This window comes from Pteronotus mesoamericanus, unplaced genomic scaffold (assembly GCF_021234165.1).
Source record: "Pteronotus mesoamericanus isolate MK-2021 breed Mesoamerican mustached bat unplaced genomic scaffold, CSHL_Meso_final contig_20, whole genome shotgun sequence".
Lineage (NCBI taxonomy): Eukaryota > Metazoa > Chordata > Mammalia > Chiroptera > Mormoopidae > Pteronotus > Pteronotus mesoamericanus.
This window is the reverse complement of record NW_026555085.1, coordinates 1,193,190-1,220,102: the sequence shown is the minus strand read 5'-3', so window position 1 is coordinate 1,220,102 and position 26,913 is coordinate 1,193,190. Positions and strand designations below refer to the sequence as shown.

Genomic DNA, 26,913 nt, shown 5'->3' with positions numbered 1-26,913 from the left:
CTTTTGCCCAGTCTCAGGAGTGAGGGTCAGGCAGTCAGCCTACTGTGGCTCTGTGCACTTAGGAGAGGATCTGAAAGGGCGTAATCCAAAGGCCAAAGTGAGAAGTCAAATATCAAGGAAGTTAAAAAGTGAGAAAAGAAATATGTCAACCCAGTAGGTCATTCTTTAACTTGTATCTCTTTCCTTCTGGTCTATTGCTTGCTTTTCACCTTCTTCCCTCTATCTCCTGCAAGAGGCCACAAGAGAACCTTTAAATATATTTATTAGAATGGAGAAGGCGGGGAGAAACATCAACTGGTTGCCTCTTGTACATGACCTGACCTGACCATGGACCTACGCATGTGCCCTGATGGGGAGCTGAATCTGCAACCTTTCACTCTGCAGGATGATGCCCAACCAGTGGAGCATCAGGGCAAGAAATCTGAAATAGAGCTTAAAGATTTTTTTTTTCTAATTTAAAAATTAGTCATTTTTCTTTCAAATCCTCCATGGAAATCCACAGTAACTAACCTGTTACTTAAAAAATTTTCCTCTGATAGGGGGGTTCAGGTAGAGGGAGGCTGAGCATCTCACCCATTTCACCAAACCCATTGGCCCATTTATTTTTCCATCAGGCCCTGTAGGCACTTCTCTTCCATTTAGGTTGGTTTGTTCTTCCTTTCTGCTTCCATGCCCCCTCTCCCAAATACCCATTCAACTTCAAATATCTGTCAGCCTTTCCCTGGGTGCATCAATTTCATCTCCAATTCTGAGTCATCATCATTATATTTCTCTTATTCCTGTTCCTGGGGAATCTAATGATGAAAAATTAACAAAATTCGCCCTGCTCAGGTAACATTGTCCTCATTTGCCAAGGTTGGAAGTTCAATGTCCAGTCAGGGCACATACAAGAAGCAACCAATGAATGCTTAAATAAGTGGCACAACAAAGTGATGTTTCCTTCTCTGTCTCTCCCTCTAAAATCAATTTTAAGAAATTACAAAATCCTATTATCTTGGCCCAGTACAAATTATTAGTACTGTACTAACTCAACATTCACTGTTGCTGGGCAAACTTCCTAACTATTCCTGATTCTCTGGCACCAAAACTCCTGAGGTGGGCCTCAGTCCTTCACCTGAAAACACCTGAATCTATATTATTTTCTTACCTTTCTTAGCAGAAGGCTATTTCCTGTCTAAGGCAATATCTAACTTCTGGCATCTCCTCTCCTGTCTGCTCCACCCACTGTTCTCCACCCAGTAGATAGGGCAATATTGTACAAATGAAAACCAGATCAATTTGTGCTACTGTGTGACCACCACCAATGGCCATCCATTGTTCCAAGGACCACATCCCAATTCCTTTTTATAAGGTCCCATGTGTCCTGACCCCAGCTCAAACAATGTTCTTTGTTTATGTCAAGGTCTTCCCAGCTTTTTTTTTTTTTAACTTTTTAATTGAATTTATTGGGTGACATTAATAACATTAAATAGGTTTCAAGTGTCTTTGCAGCTTCTGGACCGTCACATATTCGGTTGCCTTCCCTGAAGGCTCTTTTTTCCCACTCATCTGATTGATTTACTTTCCTCAGGCCTTGGTTTGAATACTTCTTTCAAGAAGTCTCTCCTACATCACACCATGTAGAGGTGACATCCCTTCTTTCCTTGCCTTTGTCTAAAACTCTGAGGCAATTTCTTCCATTCCCAGGTCTCGGAGTCCTGTGTGGCCACAGGACTGTCCCTAGCTTTCAGGCGTCAATCGGAACACCTACAAGTTTTCCATAAAATGCCTTGAGAGCTCCTGAAACAGTCCCACCCTGGCCCTCACACCCCTCTAGGGCTTAGGTCCTCTTGTCCACATTCTACAGGTTAGGAAGAATGTCCAGGACACTGGAGTGAGGTAACCTGGCTATCATTCCAGGAACAGAGTCCCCCTGACTAGAGAGGGCTTGGCAGGTTAGTGTCCTCTATTTCCTCATTAGGGAAATGTGCAGAATTACTACTTTTATGGAAACATCCATGCTGCTCATTATGTACATTAGTGTAAGATTTGTGGGTACTAAAAGCTATTTGTGAAAAAAAAATATTTTAAAGATTTTATTTACTTTTAGAGAGGGGAAGGGAGAGAGGGAGAGAACATCAATGTGTGGTTGCCTCTCACACACCACCCATTGGGGACCCGGCCTGCAACCCAGGCATGTGCCCTGACTGGGAATTGAACTGGTGACCCTTTGGTTTGCAGTCTGGCACTCAATCCACTGAGCCATCCCAGCCAGGGTGAAAAAAATATTTAATTCAGTTAATGAAATTGTGTTTTTCCAGGCTTTGGGTTACCCAGATGCTGTACAATATAAATTTGTTATTTCTCCTGTGTTCCATTTCAGTGTTGCTGATACTTGCGGAGAAGTAGCATCCTTTTGCCCATGTTTAGGTATATTACTAATCTCATTACATTATATACTATGTATATTGATGAAAGATATACAATTTGTGCCCTTGGATAGAAGTTACTTTGGAGCATCTGAAGTACATGCAGTAAGTGATCAAAAACTTGCAATGTAAAAATGTGGCATTCATTTTGAAGATTACATTTCTATTATTTTATGTATCATCTCATCTAGACCAGTAAACTGAAAATTTTAAATGCAGAATCTAACAAGAAATACAAGTAACAGAAGTAAAAAAAAAAACACTTTATAAATAATTACAATATGAATCCCTTAATAAACTTGTGAGATAGGCACTTTTTATCACCTTCTTACAGAAAACAGGTACCAGGAAGCTTGTCCAAGGTCACACCATTAGTAAATGAACTGAAGACTGACTTCTACTGTTCTACGATGCTTCAGGGAGTTGTGGAAATTACACATAATATCTTACCAATTATGTTAGGAGGGGGTTGCTTTTTCTCTAAACTGGACATGTGCCCTTATGGCACCTCTGCAACAGTCTCCACACCAAACATACTCTTGCAGTACAATCCTTTTACTTGAGGTCCCATATTACTTAATCACTTGGTCAGAAAATAATTTCTCAAAATTAAGAATTTCAACTTCATTTTTTTTTCTTAAATATTTATTCATTTTTAGAAATGGGAAGGGAGAAAGAAAGGGAGAGAAACATCAATGTGTGGTTGCCTCTCACATGCCCCCTACTGGGGACCTGGCTGGCAAGTCAGGCATGTGCCCTAGACTGGGAATCAAACTGATGACCCTTTGGTTAGCAGGCTGGCGCTCAATCCACTGAGCCACACCAGCCAGGGACCAACCTTAGTCTTAAAACAAACAGCTCTTCATATCCCCCTGGAACTGGATAGCTACACTGATCACCCTCTTGTCTTTAGCTCCCATACCTGGTCCTTCCATCTTTCCTGCCCTTTCCAACTCTGTCTAGTTCAGGATTTCCCCATCCCCACAGAAGTTATGGGGTCCATCCCTTTAAGTTTCTACAGTTTACCTTAAAAAAAAAAAAAAAAGATGTTACGTATTTAAGAGAGATGGAAAGGGAATGGAGAGAAACACTAATCAGTTGCTTCTCACATGCCCCCAATGGGGATCTGGCCCACAACTGAGGCATGTGCCCTGACTGGGAATCGAAGTGGTGACCTTTCCTCCTGTAGGACAATACCCAGCCCACTGAGCTATACCAGTCAGTGCTTCACAGTTCGCTTGCCCCTCACTACCTAAAATCACCACCCATCACTTGTATTTTACTTTCCAAACCCACCTCTTCAATCTAAGAAGTGGCCATTCCAGCCACATTCTCTCATTAACTCCTAGTTTTGGTTTTCTTCCTTCCATGCCTGAGATCTGCTCTTTTGAGGTTCCAAAAATGGCTTTCTGGTTAGCTTATTATTCAAATCCTTATTCTTTTTCAAATGATCATGGCAAATGATCATGGCAAAAATCAAGTTCCAGAAAAATCTTCCCTTCTAGGAGCATGTAGCAACTTAAGAATCTAGAGAACCATGCATTGGCAATTTATCCTATCACAATGTACATTCATTTCTTATCTGCTAAGTCTTCTCTAACTATTCATGAAGGCAGACCCTGTTTTTCCCCTTCATGTATAACCCACAGTATTCTACATGTCGGGTGATTTAGTAGCTGGCCCCCGGTACAAGGGCAGACCTTGTACGGTAAGAGACCTGAGTGTCCTGGATGGAATGGATGAACCATTCTCCCTTATTCTTGTCTGAAAGGTGAGGGGAAGGGAGGGAGGCTCCTTAAAGAGGAAGCACCATTATAGGTGCAGTTAAGAGTGCAGGTTAGATCCATCTGTATTAGTGGGGAAGTGAGGATACTAAATGCTGCCAGAATACTGCATAAAGCAAATCAAGATCAAAAACAGTTCCGGCTCCCATGAATCTCCAGACAGACAGGGTGGCAGCAATTCCTTTCCTTTATTCCTTCCCCTTGTACAGGGAAATTCAAGTTCAGCAGCATTCCTTTGTTGCCCCCAATTCCCCAACTAGACAAGAGGCTGCATGCACCAAATCCTGGGTAACAGCTCAGGCCACAGACGTCTCCCTTGGTTGAACCGCCACAGCCATTTGTATCACAAAGTCAGTATGAAATCCATCAAAAAGAAGAGCAGCACCACTCAAGGACCAGGGGACCACTAGGCCTGAAGCTTTAAAGTGGACCAGAGGCAGGGTGCAGAGCAATGAGAGAGACTCAAGACAACTGGTCACCTAAGTTTGGATGGAACCCACGATAATGAAGATGGTCATCTCTTTTGGCACAGAAGGGTGTTGAAAGAAAGGCCAGACCAGTTTATAAGGAACAGTGAAAAGACAAATCTTTCAGAGGAAAGGAAGCAATCGAAGTGGCATTCTGCTCATATCAAGACCACCTCCCCCTCCCTGTCAGCTGCAGACCAGAGTCAGGCTTCTAAGTGGAGACAAAGAGACAACAGAGGACATCCAGGCCACACAAGCTGGTCTTCTGGGAAGGGAGATCACTCCCGGGGGCGGTTGACCATCACTTCACCCAGGGCCTCCAACACTTCCCGCTTGTAGTCGTCAAAGTCACCATCAATTTGGCTAACACTCTGTTCCTCCACCACCCACAGCTGGCAGTTGGTTTCTGTGATGAGTCGGGCATCGTGGCTGACGACGATCACAGCTTTGAAGAAAGATGGTGAGAATGAGGGTTGGGAGAAAGGAGGAGGAGGAAATCAGAGCGCGGTAGAGGAGAGTGAGCCCTAGCCGAAGGCCACTGCAGCCTGCTCTCCAGAGGAAGGAGGAGGAGGTGCATTCTGAGCTACTCACCGCCCTTGTATTCGTTGATGGCCTCTCCCAAAGCATCAATTGACTCTATGTCCAAGTTGTTGGTGGGCTCATCCTGTAGAAGAGGCATCCCATGACTGAGCATTAGGACTCCTACCTGTAACTTACCCTTTTTCTGCAGTCCAGCTCACTCACCAAGATGAGGACATCAGGCTCCCGACAGGCCAGCTCTGCAAACACAACTCGGGCTTTTTGCCCACCTGTAGAAGAGAAAAAGGAGGTCCATCACACCTCTGACCACCTTGCATTTCTGTAGGCCAACCCTGAATATGTGCCTGGGTGTGTTGAGGCCCTCAAGCCTTGGTTCCTCTTCCCTTCTGCCTCCAGATACAGTCTGTGGATATGAATACTGAGGAGGACGTTCCCCAGCCCCCTACAGTAGTACCAGAGAGTTTGCAGATCTGGATGGTGTGGGCATGACTCTCAAGGCCAAAACGGCCCAGGCACTTCCGGGCATCCTGGTAGGGCAAGTTGAAGCCTTGTTGCAGGTAATCAGTGGGTGTCTCCTCCATGCGCAGCTGTTCTGCATACTGCTGGTTGAAGAAGCCAATTTTCTGCCCCAGAGGAGACAGAAGTGGTCAGTCTAAGTCCCACTTCTTCTCTCAGACTCTTATTCTCTAATTCCCAAAGCCAACTTACCAGCCGGTGGTTCTTTCTCATTTCCCCGCGAGTCTGCAAAAAAAGAGCAAGGGATGAGATAAGGGAAAGGAAAAAGGTGTTGCAGGTCCATACGTAACTTTTCTGAAGGGAAGACTAATATGAGAATGGGGCTGGGAAGAGGTCAGTGTGAGAAAAGGAACACGGATGTTTTTCTTAATATGACAAAGGCACACCAAGAAATGAGAATACAGGGCAAAAGGGAGTGAAGGAGAGAATGAAGGAAGGGAGACAAAGCACAGGTTCAGAATCAGGACGGGAAAGACCACAAATAAAGAACTCCCCTTCCCACCCAGAGAGACACACGCACAAGCCCATTCTCAGGGTACCACCTCAGAGGGGGGTTAAACACAGGTCCCTGGAGGATCTAAGAGCACCTTCCTGAAAGTTACTCTGTGTTGTGCGGAAGAAAGGGCCCTCTTACCAGGAGGGCGACGGGGTAGGACAGGTCTCCACAACCTACCTAAGGCGCCATAGGGCAATATACTGCCAAAGTCCTAAAGGCAAATTTAAGAAAAACTAAGTTCATAAAGATCTAAAATAAGAATACTTGCTATAGTATTGTCATTTAGTGAAGACCAGCCCTGGCTGGTGTGGTTCAGTGGATTGAGCACTGGTTTGTGGACCAAAATGTCGCTGGTTCGATTCCCAGTCAGGGCACATGCCTGGGTTGCAGGCCAGGTACCCACTTGGAGGCATGCAAGAGGCAACAGATCAACATCTCTCACACCAATGTTTCTCTCCTTCTCTTTCTCTCTCACTTCCCCTCTCTCTAAAAGTAAAAGAAGCTAAAAAAAAAATCAAAATAATCTATAGGACTGATGTCTAATAAATCTGGTATGTTCATAATTATTGGCATGGAAAAATGCTTGGTATGTATTATCTGGAAAAAACTTTTCCATATTCAATCATCAGTAGTTGGCAGCATTTGAGACTTCAAGACGGCGGAGGAGTGAGTTGAAGTCACACTGACTTCCTCCCAGGACCAATCTGGAATTACAACTACATTGTGGAGAAATCAACTGGAAAGCAACTGAACAATAGCGAGAGAGGAGCCCTAAAACCTCAGACAGAGAGAGGGATCTGTTTTAGCACAACCTAACTGTTAAGGAGTGCGGTAGAGGCTCAGGAAGGTGGACTGGGTGCCCACGGGTGGCAGCGCCACAGGGACACTGACACGGCCAGTTGGATCCCCCTGAGAAGAGCAGGGTATAAACCATAAGCGGGGATCTCCAGCCTACAGCACCAGAGCCCAAAAAGCACACAGATAGCAGCCAGCTCTGAAAAGTGGCAGGGTGCTATCTGCTGGAGATGGGTGCTTGGAGACGCAAAGACCTGTTTAAAGGGCCAATGCAAAAATTTGTAGCGGCAGCCACTTACCCTGGGCCCCAGCAGAGGTGAGGGCAGAGTGGGCTGAAGCCGCCTGAGGAGAGACTGCGGAGGGAGACTTTGGGGAAAGAACTGAGCAAGTGGATGGTGAGGTCCTGGTGCTGACTCACATCCCATTCCACAGATGCCATCTTGTTCAGGCTGACCACTCCACTGAGTGGCAGCAGCGTGAAAGAACACAATAGCCCCACCCCGAGGAGGCTCAGCCCTGGCCCGGTGTTGGGTAAGCCCAACTGCTTAGTAAAGAACAACAGTCACAGATAGAAGATCCTTGGCTACTGGGGATGCAGAGTGGTCTAGAGATGCTTGAGGAGAGTCTGGAGACGGAGGTGTTGGGGAAAGAGTCGAGGAAGTAGCCAGGGGGATCCCAGTGCTGACTCCTCCCCTATACGGCAGCAGCCATCTTGCTCAGGCAGACTACTCCCCTGAGTGGCAGCAACATGAAAGGACCCAAGAGCCCAGCACACAGGAGGGACTCAGCCTGGCCCTGACTGGTGAAGGGCAGAGTGACTAAATTAACAACTGGAGGAGACAGACACAGACAGTAGATTCCTGGAAGTCTTTTAAAGACTGCCTAAGGTCAGACAGGGTCAACAGCTGACATCATCAGAGGCAGACCCAGAAAGAAAGGAAAAAAAAAGTGAACTCCTACCATAGAAGTTCACACCACAAAGTCAGAAAGTCAAGACAGATCATTTTAAGAAGCAGAAGCAAAAACAAAGTTGCACAAACAATGGGAAGAAGAAGAAACACCCCCCACTTGAAGGGAAAGGAGGAATCCCCAGAAAGAGAACTAAATGAAATAGAGGCAAGTGAATTATCAGATATTGAGTTCAAAACAACGGTTCTAAAGACGCTCAGTGAGCTCAGAGAAAATTACAAAAAAATACAGGGGAACTATGAGGAACTTACTGCAAACTATATCAGCATGAAAAAGACATAGAAACTATCAATAAGAGGCAAGAAGAGGTGAAGAATTTCTGAATAGAAGAACACAGTAGAAGGAATCAAAACAAGGCACGATGAATCAGAGGATCAAATCAATGAGCTGGAGGACAAGGTAGAAAAAAGCTCCCAGAAAGAGCAAGATATTGAAAAAAGACTCAAAAAGAATGAAGGCCTCTTCATTCTTTGTGTTCAGGGAAATGCAGGACAACCTGAAATGTAATAATATCCATCTAATAGGGATGCCAGAAAAAGAAGAACAGGAAAAAGGGATAGAAACCCTGTTTGAAAAAGTAATGATGGAAAACTTCCCTAATTGGAGAGGTGAAGTCACTCAAGTCCAGGAAGCACAGAGGATCCCATTCAAGGGGAACCTAATGAGGTCCACTCCAAGACACATCATAATTAAAATGGCAAATATGAGCGACAAAGAGAGAATCGAAAAGGTAACAAGGGAGAAAATATGAGAGTAAAATACAAGGGAGTCCTGATAAGGCTAGCAGCTGACTTCTCAACAGAAACACTACAAGCAAGAAAAGAATGGCAAGAAATATTCCAAGTCATGAAAAGCAAGGGCCTGCAGCCAAGACTATTCTACCGAGCAAGGCTCTCAATTAAAATGGAAGGTGAAGTAAGGAGTTTCCCAGACAAAATAAGGCTAAAACAATACACCTCTATCAAACCAGCACTACCAGATATGCTAAATGGACTGCTTTAAGAAGATGAAGAAAGAGAGTGAGAAAGAGAGGATCACAGGTACAAAGGGAAACAATGAATAAGTATTTAACAATAATAACTTGAAATGTAAATGGATTAAATGCCCCAATCGAAAGATATAGGATAGCTGAATGGATAAGAAAGCATGACCCACACATATGTTGCTTACAGGAGACCCACCTCAGAACAAAGGGCCTGCATAGACTGAAAGTAAAGGGATGGGAAAAATATTCCAAGCAAATGGACAGGAAAAATAAAAAGTAGGGGTAGCAATACTTGTATCAGACAAAATAGATTTCAAAACAAAGGCCATAATAAGAGACCCAGAGGGATACTTCATAATACTCAAAGGAAGAATCCATCAAGAAGACATAAACATTGTAAATCTATATGCACCCACCATAGGAGCACCCAAATATATAAGGAAAATCTTGGAGAATGTTAAGAAAGATATACACAGTAACGCACTGATAGTAGGGGATTTTAACACCTCACTGTCCAAAATGGATAGATCTTCCAAAGAAAACATCCACAAGGATATTGTGGAACTGAATGAAGCATTAGATAAAATGGACTTAACTGACATATATAGAACCTTTCATCCCAAAGAAGCAAAATACACATTCTTTTAAAATGAGCATGGGACATTTTCAAAGACGGACCACATAACAAGGCACAAAACAAGCTTCAACAAATTCAGGAAGATTGAAACCATTAATGAGCACTTTCTCGGACCACAAGGGCTTGAAACTAGAAACCAACCTCAAGGAAAAAACTCAAAAACATTCAAACTCATGGAGACTGAATAGCACACTATTAAACAATGAATGGGTTGATAATGCGATCAAAGAAGAAATCCAAAAGTTTCTGGAAACACATGAAAATGAACACACAACAGTCCATAACCTATGGGACACAGTGAAGGCAGTCCTGAGAGGGAAGTTCATAGTAATACAGGCCTACCTCAAAATGAGAGAAACATTTCAAATAAATGACCTAAGCCCCCAGCTTCAAGAACTGGAGAAACAACAACAAAGCCCAGAGCAAGTAGAAGAAAGGAAATAATCAAGATCAGACCAGAATTGAATGACGTAGAGACTAAAAGGGCAATTCAAAGGATCAACCAATCCAGGAGCTGGTTCTTTGAAAAGATAAAATCAACAAGCTTTTAAGCAAACTCATCAAGAACTAACGGGAATGGACCCAAATAAATAATATCAGAAATGAAAGAAGAGAAATAACAACTGATACCACAGAAATACAAAGGATTATAAGAAATTACTATGAACAATTATATGTTGAGAAACTTGAAAACCTTAATGAAATGGACAAATTTCTAGAAAAATATAACCTTCCAACACTGAATGAAGAAGAAGCAAAAGTCTGAACAGATCAGTAAGAGCTGGTGAAATTGAAATAGTAATCAAAAAACTCCCGGCACACAAAAGTCCTGGACCGGACAGTTTCACAAGAGAATTTTACAATGTATTTAAGGAAGAGCTAACCCCTGTCCTTCTCAGACTATTCCAAAAAAATCCGAGAGAGGGAAGACTCCCAAACTCTTTTTATGAGGCCAGTACCATCCTAATCCCAAAACCAGATAAAGGCACAACAAAGAAAACTACAGGCCAATATCGCGGATGAAAATAGACGCTAAAATCCTCAACAAAATATGGGCAAACTGCATCCAGTAATACATTAAAAAGATCATCCACCCTGATCAAGTGGGATTCATCCCAAGGGTGCAAGGATGGTTCAATATTGCAAATATATAAATGTAATACATCACATAAACAAAAGGAAAGACAAAAACCACATGATCATATCAATAGATGAGGAAAAAGCATTTGGTAAGGTATAGCATCCATTTATGATAAAAACATTCAGCAGAGTGGGAATAAAAGCGGCATATCTCAACATAATAAAGGCTATATATGAAAAACCTACAGCCAACCTCATACTCAATGGGCAAAAACGAAAAGCTTTACTCAAATATCAGGAACAAGACAAAGATGTCCGTTTTCACCACTTCTATTCAACATGGTATTAGAAGTCCTAGCCACAGCGATCCAACAAGAAAAGGAAATAAAAGGCATCCAAATTGGAAAGGAGGAAGTAAAACTATCATTGTTTGCAGATGACATGATAGTGTACATAGAAAGCCCCATAGACTCTACCAAAAAACTACTCGACCTAATAAGTGAATTTGGCACAGCAGCAGGATACAAAGTCAACATTCAGAAATCAAAGACATTTTTAGACACCGAAAATTAAATATCAGAAGCAGAAATTGGGAAAAAAATCCCCTTTGCTATAGCAACAAGAAAAATAAAGTACCTAGGAATAAACTTAACCAAGGACGTAAAAGACCTGTTCGCAGAAAACTATACAACACTGAAGAAAGAAATTAAGGAAGACACAAATAAATGGGAGCATATCCCATGTTCATGGATTGGAAGAATTAACATCATCAAAATGTCCATATTATCCCAAGCAATTTATAGATTCAACGCAATCCCTATTAAAATACCAGTGATGTATTTCACAGACATAGAACAACAAACATTTCAAAAATTTATATGGAACCCTAAGTGACCCCGAATAACCACAGCAATTTTGAGAAAGAAAAACCAAGCAGGAGGGATCACAATGCCTGACATCAACGTATATTACAAGGCCACTGTAATTAAAATGGTCTGGTACTGGCATGAGAATAGATGCATAGATCAATGGGACAGAATAGAGAGCCCAGAAATAAACCCATGTCTCCATGGTCAACTAATATTTGACAGAGGAGGCAGAAGCATATAATGGAGTAAAAATATCATCTTCAACAAATGGTGTTGGGAGAGCTGGACAGCCACATGCAAAATATTGAAATTCGACCAACAGCTCACACTATACACAAAAATAAACTCAAGATAGATAAAAGGCTTAAATGTAAGTTGTGACACCATAAAAGTCCTAGAGGAGAACATAGGCAGGAAACTCTCAGATATCCTAAGCAGCTATATTTTCACCGGTAGGTCCCCTAGAGCAAGGGACATAAAGGAAAAAAGAATAAACAAATGGAACTTCATCAAAATAAGAAGCTTCTGCACGGCTAAAGAAAACATCAGCAAAATGAAAAGGGAACCAAGCATATGGAAAAATGTATTTGCCAATGATATTTCAGACATGGGTTTGATCTCCAAAATATATAAAGAACTCACACGACTCCGCTCCAAGAAGACAAGCAATCCAGTCAAAAAATGGGCAAAGGACCTGAACAGACACTTCTCCAAGGAGGACATACACAGGGTCCAGAGACATATGAAAGGATGCTCATCATCACTAGCCATCAGAGGAATGCAGATCAAAACCACAACGAGATACGACTTCACACTGGTCAGAATGGCCATCATAAGTAAATCAACAAATGGGTGCTGGTGAGGTTGTGGAGAAAAGGGAACCCTAGTACACTGTTGGTGGGAATGTGGACTGGTGCAGCCACTGTGGAAAACAGTGTGCAATTTCCTCAAAAAGCTAAAAATGGAATTGCCTTCTGACCCAGCGATTCCACTGCTGGGATTATACCCTAAGAATCCCAAAGCACCGATTCAAAAGAACCTATGCACCCCAATGTTCATAGCAGCACAATTTACAATAGCCAAGTGCTGGAAGCAACCTAAGTGCCCATCAGGAAATGAGTGGATCAAAAAACAATGGTACATTTACACAATGGAATACTATGCAGCAGAAAGACCTACTACCCTTTGTGACAGGATGGATGGAACTGGAGAGCATTATGCTAAGTGACATAAGCCAGGTGGTGAAAGACAAATACCAGATGATCTCACCTATAAGTGGAACCTAGTCAGCAAAGCAAGCAGGCAAGGAAAATATGACCAGCAACACTGAAAGAAAGAAAAACAGACAGGGACGGGAGGGTGGGAGGGGTAGAGGGGCAGGGAGGGGTCAGATCAAGAAGAGGTGTGAAGGACAATGGAGGAAGCAAGGTGGGGAACGATTGAGGGTGGCAGGTAGGGGTGGGTGGGGCAGGGGAAAGTGGTGGTGGATAAATGGAGACAAATGTACTTGAACAATAAAAAATAAATAATTTTTTAAAAAAAGAATAAATACCCAATTTTTATAAATAAAAAAATTTAAATTAAAAAAATGAATATGCAGATTTGTAGAGGTAAAAAGGAGTAAGCTACCCACCCAAATTACTACTGGCTATCTCTAGATTTTCTTTGGCTTATGCAATTTTAGTCATTCTATAAGTAACATAGTTCTTGTATAACCAGAACACATATGGGGATTCTGTCCGAATCCCATTCTCCTGGCTTTCCTCCCTGATCTGATCTAAACTGTTTTCTACAGTACTGCTTAGGGAAGTGAGTCGTCTATGATGAATTCTGTGTTTTACTCTCCCCTGCAGAGGTGCTTCTTGATCCTAGCCTAGGATGAAGAGTGCTTTTTCATACTTCCCATACACTGTCATCAAATGCCTCCCTACCTGGCTCCAGGACTCACCGGAGTCAGCTTGCCTGTCAGGAGCAGGAGCAAGGTGCTTTTCCCCACGCCATTTGGGCCCACAATGCAGACTGCAAGAAGCAAGAAAGGTGGTCAAAGAGGTCTCAGACACTCTCCCTGAGGCTCTTGTTCCACCTCCTGGGCCACCCAAACCAACTCACTTCTTGAGTCCATATCAATGCCAAAATCCAGATTTTTAAAGAGTGGTTTCTGCCCCTCATAGCCAAATGTCACACCTGAGAGAAAAGAAAGGAAGCAGTTTTTCTTTTCAGTTACCCTGAAGGTCCCTCTCCCATGTCCTGGCTTTGGAGAAGAGGACTGGGGTACCCATGCTCCACCCTGTGCTGCTGGGCTGCAGTGGCTCACCGTGCAGGCCCAGCACAGGAGGGCTGAGTGGTGGGGGGTTGGGGAATGTAAAGCGCACAGTGTACTCCTTGGGGCGCTTCAGGAGCTCAGGGGTGTCCTGAGATTCCTCATCTTGGTTTTTCCGTCGGCATTTCTGCTGCTTCCTAGTCAGGGCTTCCTTTGTTTGCTTTTCCTGGAGAGAAGCAGGAAAGATAGAAACCCACACCTTCACAATGGTCCCTGAGATGCAGGTTGGGTCCCCAGGGTCTGTTTTTTCTCTATTCTCCTGAGAAGGAACCCCATCCTAAGACCCCAGGAAGACCTTACCGCCTGCTTAGTGGACTTGCCACCCGCCTTCAGCTCCTTCAGCTTTTTCTCCTGCTTCTCATACTGCTTCAGCAGTTCTTTCTGCTTTTGTTGGTACATCTTCTTGAAGGTCACTGGGGTAGAAGAGGAGGACAAGCATCAAGTGGGTGGCCTTTCCCCAGCAGACAAAGGGACAATCAGGACTGAGAATGATGGGATGGAGGGGCATCAGTGTCTAGATTCTGAGAAGATGCTCATAACCACGTCCCTATGGCCCTCCCTCTCAGGCCTCTTTTCAGGCCCCTACCTCTCTCTTCTATCCATAAGCTACTCTACTTACTGTAATTGCCCCTATAGTAATGAAGCCGCTGGGCATCAAGATGGATGATATCAGTGCAGACGTCATCCAGGAAGCCCTGGTCATGGGAGACGATGAGCAACGTCTTCCGCCAGCCCTGGAGGTAGCTGGGTTTTAGAGAGGAGTGTGGAAAAGGTCACAATGGTCAAGTTTGTGTTAAGTCATGGGAAACAGGCAGACATGAGGACAGGGAGGGAAAGGGCCAGCTGTATTTAGTCCATCAAGGGCAGAGTGGAGGAGAGCCGGAGGAATCAAGGCAGCACAAGAACCACTGATGCCAGGACTTTAAAGGCGACTCACTTATTGAGCCAGATGACAGCATTGAGGTCCAGGTGGTTGGTGGGCTCATCCAGCATCAGCAGTGTGGGCTCCATGAACAGTGCCCTAGAGGTTTGGGCAGCAAAGTGTAGGGTCAGAGAGGGAAGATCCTTTCTCAGAGAGCCCCAGAGCAGCTACCAGGAGGTGGAGCCTGAGACCATGAACACGCCTTCCAACCTCTCCTTAAAGGAGTTCCTGTGCAGGAGACATCAATGAGAATGTCCACCAGGTAGGGAGAGAAATAGAGAAGAGGCCCAAAGTCTGACAACAAATAGTAAGGGAGAGAGAATTCAGCCTTGAACCTTCCTGCTGGCCTTGGAAGAATGGGAAAAAGGGAAAGGGCCTGGCGGTTTGAGGCTGAAATGAAGGTGGTAGAGGGGCAGCTCACCTGGCCAGGGAGACTCGCATGCGCCAGCCCCCTGAGAACTTCTCTGTGGGCCGATTCTGCATTTCAGGGTCGAAGCCCAGACCAGCCAGGATCCGCCGGGCTTTGGCCTCTGCGGCTGCTGCGCCAGTAGCCCGCAGTTCTTCATACACCTGGAAGGAGGGAGAAGGGGTCACTTGTTTGAAGTTGCAGGAACCCGTAAATCTCAGCGCCATGACCCTGTGCCTTGAGTCCTCTACCTTCTCCAGCCTTTCAGTAGCTGTGTCGTCACCCTGCTCCAGCTGCCCCTGAAGCTGTCGCTCCTCTTCCAGCAGCTTCAATCGCTTGGTGTCTGCTCGGAGAACAGCCTGCACTGCGGGCGTTTCATCTGCTACCACCTCTGAGAGCGGGGAGGACAGTCAGGCCACCCCAAGGGTGACAGATCCCGTTCTCTCTGCCCTTCAGATCCTTTTCTGGTTTGCCTGACCCTGCCCAGCTCTTTGTACCTGTCCCAAATGAAATGTCTTGCATCCTCACTTCCTCACTCTCTCTTTAGGATCATTTCCCAGACCCAGTCTCCAGGCTCCCACATAACCTTTCCAACCCCACCACAACTGCTTCCCTTCTTGTTTGGTCACTACAACACCCACCCTGGAACCACCTCCCCACCAGGGGCCTCACCCTGCTCACAGAGCAACACATCGATGTTGGGGGGGATGCTCAAGGCTCGGTTGGCAATGTGCTTGAGGAGAGTGGTCTTTCCCTTGCTGGAGAATGAGAATTATTAGGACCAGACCACCCCTGAGAAATCGCTCATCTCCCTTCCAGCCCCTCCCCTACTCACCCATTGGGTCCAACTAGCCCATAGCGGCGGCCAGCCACAATGTACAAGTCTGCGTTGACAAATAATTCCTTGCCATGGGCTGAGATGCTGAACTTCTCTAGCTGCAGCCATCAAGGGAGCAGTGTAGAGGGAAGGAATGGGAACAGTGAGAATTGTCCATTTCAGACAGTAGCTACAGACTTCTCCCTGCAGGGATGCCTCTAGCAAATTGAGACCTCCAGCATAATCCCCTCCTCCTATTCGGCCAGTCTCCCTGCGCACTGCCTCCAACAGGCTCTCCCAAATCCTAAGCCACTACAGCCTGTTCCACCTACTTCCCTCCAAGCATGGACACTCTACACGTGTACTGATTTTTCTATTTCCTTGCTCAAGGCAGCAGAACTCAAGGTATGGAAAATGGCTCCAATCTTTGCTACAGTGGACTAAGCCACTCACACCCCACTTTCCTGGCTGCCAGGGCCAGGCAGGTGAGAGAACCAGCACTTTCCTGGTGAGCTGGAGAAGCCCATCCTTACCTTGATGTCAGATGCATTTTCTAGCATGGCTTGGCGGGAGGACACCTCTGCTTGTGACACGGAGAAGTCATTTTCAGCAGCACTGGCTGCTTTTAATGAAGCCACCTGGCGCTCATACTCCATCTAAGGAGGGAAAAGCCACTGTCTGCCAGTTTCCTGTCACCACGATACAGCCCCATGTCATTGGACACCAAGACAAGGCTCACAGAACATTGTTCTTACTCTGATGGTTTTATTTGAAATAGCACTCAGAGCTCTCCTTGTCCCTCAATTCACATCCCCTCACTGAAACTTAAAATATAATTTTCCTGCCTTTGATCACTAAGAATCTAAGGTCTTACCTGTTTCTTTAGCTTTTTCTTCTCTTTTTTGCTAAGGTGGGCATAAGGATCATCGGTCTTAGACTCCCCTTCTTCCTCTGAACCTGGTGAGAACTAGGGGATGACAAAAAAAACCAAGGGTCCCCATCTAGAACTCAGATTTCATGTCATCTACCCCCAGTTCCACAGTCAGTTCCTTCCTTCTGCACCTAGATCCCGAGATATGGTGGACTGCCTCTCATTCTCATACCCATCCCTGGCCTCTTATGCATTTGTGCTACCATGAATGCTACAAGGCAGATGACAGGAGAACATATGAAACAAGGTACATGTGCCTGTGCAAACTACCAATGCAATGTAACAGAATAAAATGCAATGCAATTTATTGTGATGGCAGAATAAATGTCACGGGTTCTCTTCCTTGTGTATCAGGTGTTACAGCAGCTTACATATTAACGTGCCAAGAAAAGGTCTGGAAGGCATAAATACAGCCACTGAGGGATACAGCAGAATCCAGAATGAGAATCTAGGATTAGAAATACACGGGACTGTAGAGATCACTAGACTCCCTCTTATCATGTAGATGAAATGACTGAGAACCAAGTAGGTGGAAAGATGTATTCAAGAAAACACAGCCAGATTGTCTGAGGCTAACGCCAGGCCCTTTCCTGTCTGGATCAGGGGTTACAAACTGTGGCCCATGGGTCAAATCTGACCTGTGGCCTATTTTTATATGGCCCTGAACTAAGAATGGTTTTTACATTTTCAAAAAGTTGTTAAAAAATAGAGAGAGAAAGAATATGCATCAGAGATTGTATGTGGCCTGCAAAACTAAATAGTAACTGTGGCAACTCCTTTATAGATGTTCGCCAACTCCTGTTGTGCATAGTAACAGTGCCCCCAGTTCTTGGTCTCCTCCCCTCAACACCAAAACACACACTTGCTCTGCTTTCTTGGCCTTGTCCTTCTCTTGCTGGGGTGGCTCTTTTGTTATTTCTTCTTCTTCATCTTCATCATCTTCATTGTCCAGAGCGGAAAATTTATTTTGAAGCTAACAGGGAAAATAGCAAGTCTAATGAAATGCTCAAATTCTTGAGACCCAGCATATTCTCCTGCCAATTTACTCCCTCCCTCACCTTGGCCTTCCCCTTTGACTTTTCTTCCTTTCCTTTTTTGTTCTTAAGTCCTGATTGTCGTTCCTCAGATACAGCCTGGAAAGGACATGGAGACATGCACACACAGATTTATTTGCTACCTTGTTGCTTAACAAGCATTTCTAGGGAGTCTAGGACTAGGAGGTGACTGTACTTAGTGATCACCCAGAAAAACTGTAGCTTCCCACTTGATCCTAGATAGTGAAGGCTAGAAATCATCTGCCTGTGGGTCAGGCAGTGAACTGCATGGGTGGGGAGGCCACAGCATGAGAGGGCTTCCTTGACAGGGTAAATCTTAAGAGGAAGTAATGGACATGAGCTTGGAGATGGCGTTCTAGGGAGGATGGAGCACATGGCATAAAGAACAAAGGCTTCAACAGAAAGATAGTTAGCTGGATGCCAAGACACAGTCAGACCAATCTGAAAGGTACATGTGTTAGAGTCCCAGGTAGAAGAGCAAAGACTTGAAGGCTTCTGTTGTAGATTTTGAGTTTGAAAGCAACAGAATCACTCAGTAGATTTCTCAGTGATGAAAAGAGTATTTTAAAAATCTGAATCCCTGCCCCCGCCCACTGGCCTATGTGGCTCAGTTGATTGGGAGTCATCCCACAAAGTGAAAGGTCGCCGGTTTCATTCCCGGCCAGGGCACACGCCTGGCTTGTGGGTTCAGTCCCCAGTAGGGGATGTGTATGAGAGGCACCTGATTGATGTTTCTCTTCTCATCTTTCTCCCCCCATTCCCTCTCTAAAAATAAATAAAACCTTAAAAAAAAAAAAAGCCTATTTTGACAGTTTAAGCAAGACACACCTAAAAGAGCTGGCTTAAGAACAAGAAATCAAGCTAGGGAATTAGCACACCATGGCCAGAAGGTGCTACATGGAGTGGGAATGCCTAGCAGGGCAACCACTTTCACCTTATTGATCCGATTCTTTTCGGGCTTGGCAGGCTTAGGAGAGTGTTTTTCTTCCTCTTCCTCACTCTGATCCTGAATCAGGGCTGCAAAAGCATTACCTCCCTGGAGAATGAAAGGGCTGGAGAAGTCAGTGGGATGGTCAAGGCTGCACCCCTGAGGTCTGTTTACCATGCAGATGGCTTACCTTGGTTTTTCTCCCTCCTCGGGGTATCAAGGCAGGTACTGAAATGACAGGAAAAGAAGATGGGGCACGAAATGATGATGTCTGGCTCCTCAATCTAAACCACATAGATCAAGGAATGAGACATTTCACTTTTCATGGCTCAGGGATTCCAGGTACCCATTCCCCTCAGGTCATTTACCCTCTCCCTCCTCATCACTGGCTGGCACTGACAGCTTCTTGAGACGCTCCATGAGCTCCTTCTCCTCTCCATCATCATCTACATCCTTCTTCCGCCGGCCCTTTCGAGCATCTCGTTTCTTTTTTTGCTGCTAAAAGCAAAGAGAGTGAGACAATGAGGCTGAGGCCCTGGTCCCTACAGTAACTCTGCCTTGCAGAGAGTTCTTTATCACCTGGCTGCACTGATGTGGACTGGAGAGGGATTAGCGGGCCCGTGACACTTGTACCTGCTGCTGCTGCTGCTGCTGCTGCTGCTCCTTCTCCTTGAGCACTTTCTCTTCTTTCCCAGCTTGTTTATCTTCTACTGCCAGCTCTTCAAAGAACTACAGAGTTCAGATATAGGTAAATATGGCTCACAGACCCACTGAGCCCCTCTGCCACACATAGGTTCACTGACCCTCCCTTCCACCCATGCCTTGCTTCCTTTCTTGACAAGATCTTTTCTCCCCCCAGACCTCCCACTACCTTCACACAGAAACACTCATAGTCAATTCTCACTTTCAACCCTCATTTCCTCACCGTCTTTTTGTTCTTCTTGTCCTTTCTCCCCTTCTTCACCACTTGGTCTAGAAGGTTAAGTAGACATCATGAATGCTGATCTGCAAATTTCAAAGCATCCTGATCTGCAAAGCCCTCAATGGCTTCTATCCTATTTTCCTATTTTTCTAATAAAACTATCATTCTGTACACACTTGCACTGTCCCACAAGAAAGACAATGGTAGTTTGGACTAGAGTGGTAGTCGGGAGGGAGAAAGTGGAATTCAGAGGACGATGGTAGGGTTAGAAAGGAAGAAAGAGCAGCCAGAGATGACTCCTATGTATGTAGCTGGCAAAATTACTTGGGCTACTGGTACCATTTATTAACTCGAGACAATGGAAGAGAAGATTCCCTCTCCCCACTCCTGCCAACCAAGATAGGACGAAGATACTATGAATTCAGTTTGGGATATGTTGTCTGTGAAACTTACAGGCAATGTAAATGAGCATCTAGTAAGTATTGAACATCTAGGTCTATGCCCCATCTGCTCTGCTTGTACAACATTCTAGCTCAAATTACACTCTGTGATACCTAACAGCCTTTCTCTTAGTCACCTGCAGCATTATTTACTGGTAGCTTGTGTTCCCAGGGAGCAAAGAAGGAGTAAATAAAAGTTTACTGACTGGCCCTGGCTGGATAGCTCAGTTAGTTGGTTAGAGTGTCATCCCAATACACCAAGGTTGCAGGTTCCATCCTTGGTCAAGGCACATGCAAGAATGAATGCATAAATAAGTGGAAAAACAAATCAATATTTCTTTCTCTCTCTAAAATCAGTAAGTTAAAAGTATACTGACAATAAATTCCAGCTCCTCTCTTCTGTCTAGCCGGGCTTCCTTGAGGGAAGCAGACTATGTCTATCTCCCTATCTCCCTCCCACCACCAGTCTGGAAGCCAACTAGCAGCTTCATGATTTCTCTTCATTTCCAGGCCTATCCACCATCATATTCCCTCCAAACCATCCCATCTTGTCCAAAAGCATGACTGTAATCATTTAGCTTAAAACAAACAAAAACAAACAAAAAACTCCAATGGCTTCTGCTATGTACCACATTAAAGTACTTCTCAGACCAGAATGCCATGTCATCCATAGCAATCATTTATTTAGGAAAGTTTTACTGCACATCTACTATGCCTAAAACTGGTGATTAATGAGGACAATTCCTACAATTTAGGGCTTCAGATTGAAAGGGCCCTATCCTACCTTTTCTGCTATATCTCTGTTTCTCTACCTATACCTATGTGTTGGACAATGGCTTCTCTTGACCCCTTGATTCAGTCCCAGGCATGCTGAACTCCCCCATCAAGAACACACTTCACAATCTGATCTCAGTATTGGGTGACTAGTGTGATGGATTGGAAAAGATCTGCAGGAGAAATAACGAAGGCTTTATATGCTACTCCAAGGAGTCTAAGCCTAAAAACATTAAGAAGGATGATACAATGAAACGCGTAAGAAGGCACATTAGAACAAAACAAAACAAAAAACCCCCAAAAGAAGGAACAACATGATCCACTCACCTTGACAACACGTAGGAGTGACAAATCCCAGACACCATTTTCTCCCCCAAGGACTAACACGATCATCCCATCTCTCCTTCCTTTAAATGTCTTTTGCACTTTAAACATCACTCTGACCCTCCTGAGCGCAGAGAGAAGAGCCTTGCATGGGTTCAGTTGTGAGAAAGTGTAATTAATCACCAAGGAATAGAATAAGGCTAAATGTGGCTAAGCTATGTTGTATCTTCCATCTCTCCTCCTGTAAAGGCTCCTCTTTACACATCACTTGGGCTGCGCCTAACTTCAAAGTTAAATAAAACAATTTCCTTAATTTTACAATCTCCTCCCTCAATCATTGTTTTCTATCCTGTCTTCACTGGGTCTGAAAAACATTGTCCACACTAGGTCTACTTTCTCACCTCCTGTTCCTTTTCAAATACACTGCCATGTTCTTTGGGTATCACCTCCTAATGAATACTACTTTTGACAAAGTTGCCACTGTCCCTTTCTGCTCAACCCCCAAAATATTTTTTTTAGTCCTTAGTTGCTTGACTTCTCTGCAACATTCAATGCTTACTACCTTTTACTTCTCTCCTGTCATTATTTAACTTCAGGAGTGCTGCTTGCTCCTGGATTGCCTTAGTGTCTCTGGCTGTTTGCCTCTATCTCATCTCCTCAGCCTCCTTTTTCACCTTACTTTCCTTAATTGTTGAGATCCTTTTGGGTTCCCATCTTCTGCCCTATTTTGCTTCAATCTGCATCGACATCCATCACCTCAACTACCCTTGTCTGTGTCTTCCCTTTTAGACTAGATCTCTCTCCACAGCCACTAAACAAATTGTCTCCCTGCCATCTCCTCTTAGAAATTGCACAGAAAGCTCAAACTCGGCATTCAAAACTGCTCTTTTCCCACTCCGCAGCCTATGGTCCACACTGCTTTCAGTTAATACCCTACTACCTACTGGGTTACTTAAGTGAGTGTCATCACTAATTCTCCCTTCCATCAGTTAGTTCCCCGTTCTGGTCAACGCCACTTCCTTACTAACTTTTTAGTCTTCAGGGCCTTGGCTTACTCTCTTACCACTTCTCACCTGAATCATTCTGACAGCCTCCTAAACAGTCTTCCTGTCTCCAATCTCCACCAAGTCAAGCCATTCTCCACTGCTCAGTGCTGTTGGGGTGAACTGATTGTATCTTTCCTTATGCAGTTCAATAGGTCTTCAATTAAACTCCTCAGAATAGTGTACAAAGCCTTTCGTTATCTGTCTCCTGCACATCTTTCTAACTGCATTACACTAGTCACCAAGCAGTGGGAACCAGCTTTGCACACACTTTTTCCTATGCTTGGAATGTTCTCCTTGCTACCTTACTCATACTGATTCTCCAAGAATGAATTTAATATCACATATTCCTGGGAGGCTTCACTAACACCCCTACCCTACCTGTTTGGGTAATGCGTCTCTTCTCTCTTCTCAGTCCTGTAGCATTCTCAAGCACTCATAAAACACTCTGTCAACCACTAATTAATATTTTGTCCCTTCCAGTGGACTGGATGCCCCTTCAAAGCAAGGCTTAGCTTTTATACTACCCTACCTTCCTAGTTCCTTTGCATAGTACCAGGTATACAGGAGACATCCAATAAATGCTTGTAGAACTGGTCACTGTGTACCTACTGCAATCATTTGTATACATTTTATCTTCCCCTTGAAGTGTCTTCAAGCCTGGCAGTATGTCTTCATATTCTTCCCTCCCCCCGCCCCACCAAAGCACAGGATATATAGTGCTTAATTAAAAACACGTGTTCAACAAAGATTGCTGTTTCCAAGTAAACCTTAACCCTCACTGCAACACTCAGCATCTTCACTTCTTCTCCAGCTGAGTCAGATGTGCCTTATGAAAGAGCCCATGAAGGAGCCATCCTCTGTTGAGAAGCAGGTGGGATCATGGGCTCCTCAGGGGTGTGTGTTATCTGTGCGCTGCAGCGCAGCCAGAGGTCCAGATGCAGTTTATGTATTTCTGTGGGACGTAGAATATAGTGTGGTGCGGAACGTGTCCAAAAGAGAAGAGGAGAACTTTCTCATTTCTCTCCATTTCTGTCGCGGTTCCATATGCTCTTCCTCGTCTTTTGCCCAGTCCCATTTAAGTTCCTAAGCCACACGGGTCGCCTTTCCTTTCGCCGCGTACCCGAAACCCACTGCTGACTGGGAAAACGCGGCTCCGCCCCAATGCACGCATGCGCAATAGCCCCGCGCGGCCCGGTCAGTTTCGCGTTCCGTGACCTTCTGCTAAAACAGGCACACTCTTCTTTCTCTTCTCCTCTTCCCTCTTTTGTTCCCTCCCTGCCCACGAGCCTCACCTGCGGGGCTCGTGCCCTCTCCGTCCCCGATCCACTCGGGCTCCGACGGCTGCTGCTTAGGACCCTTCGGCATCACGATGGCAGTTACGGAAACTCTGGCGGCGCCAACGGCTATTTCCGCTTCCGGTAGCATGGGGTTCCGAACCCCGCAACCTACGCAAGCCTGCACAACCGGCCCCGCCCCTGACGGTGCTTGTGCTAGCCTCACCACCATCAAGGGGGCGTGTCTGCGGCCGGTGGGGGCGTGGCTTCCAACGACGGGGCGGGGGCGGCGCATGCCAGTTCCCAGCGTAGACAGAGGATTTATGACAGCCTGGGAAGATGAACTCAGTGGCTACCAGAAGCCGCCTCACTGATTTCCGACTAGCATGTAAGAATGGAGGCATCCTTTTCTTTTTTTTAGGTGGATGCTACCTTCGACCAGCCCCTGAGGTATAATATACCATAAAATGCACATATACTAAATTGACAGGGAAACTGCAAAGTGTACACCTTGGTAAGTTCTGACATATATACACCCATTAAACCAACACCACCATTAAGATTTGGCTTCACTTCTTTTTTTCTTTTCCTAAAGATTTTATTTATTTATTTTTAGAGAGAGGGGAGGTGAATGAGAAAGAGAGGGAGAGAAACATCAATGTGTGGTTGCCTCTTGAAAGCCCCCTACTTTGGACCTGGCCACAACCCAGGCATGTGCCCTGACTGGGAATCCAACTGATGACCCTTCGGTTCGCAGGCACGTGCTCGATCCATTAAGCTATTCCAGCCAGGGCTGGCTTCATTTCTGACACTACTACCTAAGTTTGGGAGCAGATGCCTGTCAGCCTATTCAGCTCCCATTCTCTCCTTAAATCACTGCGGTCATGCTTGTGTCCCCACCACTGCCTGAATTCACTCTGCCAAGGGTCAAGGGATTAGGGTCAGTTCTCAGTCATCCTATTCACTTTCTCAGTGTCAAGTAATACAGATGGCCACTCCCTTTTTCCCTTGTTTTCTTCAGGGACACTGCTTTTCAGGTTTCCTTTCCATCTCAGTGGCTGCTCCCTTTCCCCTCTCTTCCTGGCAATATCGCTCACAATAAAATCCAAATGCTTTGCTTTTCATACAGAGGGCTCTGTATGACCTCGCCTCTGTTGACCTTTCTGATCTCATTTCCAGCAGTCTGGCTAGCCACACTGGCCTTCTATTTTTATTTCAAACATTAGGACTCAATTCTGCTTCAGGACTTTTTGCTCTTGCTATTCTCTATGCCTGGAATGCATTTTTTCCCAGATATTCATGTGGTTGCCTTCTCATTTAGTTTTGGGCTCTATTTGCATGCTACTTCCTCAAAGCCCTATATATTGTAATATTGACCTGTCACTCTCCACCTCTTTCTTCACTTTATTTTTCTTCAGAGCACTTATTACTTAAGATTATATTATACATGTCCTTATTGTAGATCATCCTCAATAGACTGTAAGCACCATATAAGCAAGAATTTTGTCTTTAAATTTTTTTTTTTTAATTTTAGAGAGAGGGGAAGGGAGGGAGGAGAGGGAGAGGAACATTGATGTGTGAGACATACATAGATCAGTTGCCTCTCACACACTCCCAGCTGGGGACCGGGCCCACAACCCAGGCATATGCTCTGACTGGAATTGAACCAGCAACCTTTTGGTCCGCAGGCCAGTGCTCAATCCACTGAGCCACACCAGCCAGGGCAAAGGCTTGTCTTTTTAATTGATACACCCCTAGCTCCCAGTGCTTGGCTCAGAGAAGGTGCTAAATCATTCACTGAATGAATGTGAGGCTTAAATAAAACAATACTTATGAAGAACTTAGCATGGTACCTGGCACAGAGCAATCAGATGATGCTGCACTCTGAGATCTCTCCCGCCTTTCTGGTCATACCTCATGTTTACTTGTCTGGCTCACCCTTGTCCACCCTGACTTGCCCATTAATATCAGTTTCCTCAAGGCTGATGTCTCGGTCCTCTCTTCTTTCCACCTGATGTTCTCTTGACAGGTGACTTTAGCTATAGATTCTTCAGCCAGGTCTTTCCTAACCACCATGTCTTGAGTAGCCCCCAAGTGTTATTCTGTATGCAATATCCTGTTTGTTTTCTTTATACCATTAACCACAATCTGTGATTATTTGTTTATTTTTGAGGAAAACAGGCCCTGGCGCCTGGGAAATGGCCTGGCACTTACAGCTAGACCATGTGCTCTCATATTCATAATGAACCTCACAGGACACCAGTGGCAGACAAGGTCATTCTGTGACATCAGTGCAGACAAAGTTCATAATCTTGTCTAAGAGTGGACAAAAACAACGTCACTGTGTAAACCATAAATACTAAACAATAGTAAACAGCTTCCTCTTGGCTATAATGAGTGATGACTGCTTTTTAAATTTTTTTTACCTAGTTACAGCTTTAGCCATGTTTCATTTCTCCTGCCTTCTATATGAGATTTATTAAGATGTGCAATTGTAAAATTGCCTCTACTTCCCAACAGTTCCCAATCTAGAACAAATCCCCTCTTTCTTGAACTTTCCCCCAATCACTTGACACAGCCCCTAATCCTGTCATTCCTAACCTTCTTGTAATGAGGTAACATCTATAAAGTTAATAAATCCAACTTTGCTTATTAGTGTTTTGTCCTTGGTGGCCTTTGGCTGGAAGGGCATTGTCACTTTTACTGTCTTATTTTCTACTGCATTCTGAAGTTTTAGCAGGGAGTAGCTGGTAGAAGATATTCATCCTACTGTTTTCACCTGCTGAAAGTACATTTTGCTCAGCTCATAGCTGCCTGAATAGCATAGTTTTTCAAGCCTCACTGGCAGTCAGGTATTGACCACAGGTCTAAGTTACGGCCAGTGGTATATAAATTGAAGACCTGTATATTAGCTTCAAGGAAATTTCCTTCAAGACAGCTGGTGTGCTCTGCCCTTCCTTAATCCTGAGGCTTGGAGCATGGATGAGCAAACTGGAATTTCGCTTTGGACTGTGAATAGGAGGGTCTGACCCCAGGAATTGTGGAGTTGAAATCTGGGGGGAGGTAATATCAAAGGACCTTGTGGTAGTATGATAGTCACACATGCCTTAGATTGTCTGCCTCTTGACTTGTGAAATAAGTAAACTTCTATCTTATTTGGTTTCTGTTACAATTGAACTTAAAGTTGACAAACTGGTCCATAGTAGGT

General features: G+C 44.7%; 1 protein-coding gene across 3 annotated transcripts; it reads right to left on the bottom strand.

Annotated features, from left to right (window-relative positions):
* Nucleotides 1–2,826: 2,826 nt before the first annotated feature.
* ABCF1 (ATP binding cassette subfamily F member 1) lies at nucleotides 2,827–23,909 on the bottom strand. 3 transcript variants are annotated; one of them, XM_054569012.1, is made up of 25 exons: nucleotides 23,724–23,909; nucleotides 19,851–19,897; nucleotides 19,570–19,654; nucleotides 19,294–19,425; nucleotides 19,116–19,153; nucleotides 18,932–19,033; nucleotides 18,001–18,075; nucleotides 17,805–17,915; nucleotides 16,886–16,978; nucleotides 16,545–16,667; nucleotides 16,030–16,130; nucleotides 15,867–15,952; nucleotides 15,446–15,585; nucleotides 15,210–15,358; nucleotides 14,804–14,887; nucleotides 14,486–14,610; nucleotides 14,167–14,279; nucleotides 13,861–14,032; nucleotides 13,656–13,730; nucleotides 13,495–13,565; nucleotides 5,908–5,940; nucleotides 5,654–5,822; nucleotides 5,404–5,468; nucleotides 5,251–5,323; nucleotides 2,827–5,104 (listed from the first exon to the last, which is right to left on the bottom strand). In XM_054569012.1, the coding sequence occupies exons 1-25, from the start codon at nucleotides 23,854–23,856 to the stop codon at nucleotides 4,938–4,940; spliced, it is 2,562 nt and encodes an 853-aa protein (XP_054424987.1). In that variant the 5' UTR covers nucleotides 23,857–23,909; the 3' UTR covers nucleotides 2,827–4,937. The 3 variants fall into 3 exon arrangements, with proteins under 3 accessions (XP_054424987.1, XP_054424985.1, XP_054424986.1); XM_054569010.1 differs by having other exon boundaries at nucleotides 2,828–5,104; nucleotides 19,294–19,423; nucleotides 19,559–19,654; XM_054569011.1 differs by having other exon boundaries at nucleotides 2,828–5,104; nucleotides 19,294–19,420; nucleotides 19,559–19,654.
* Between the last annotated feature and the right edge of the window lie 3,004 nt (nucleotides 23,910–26,913).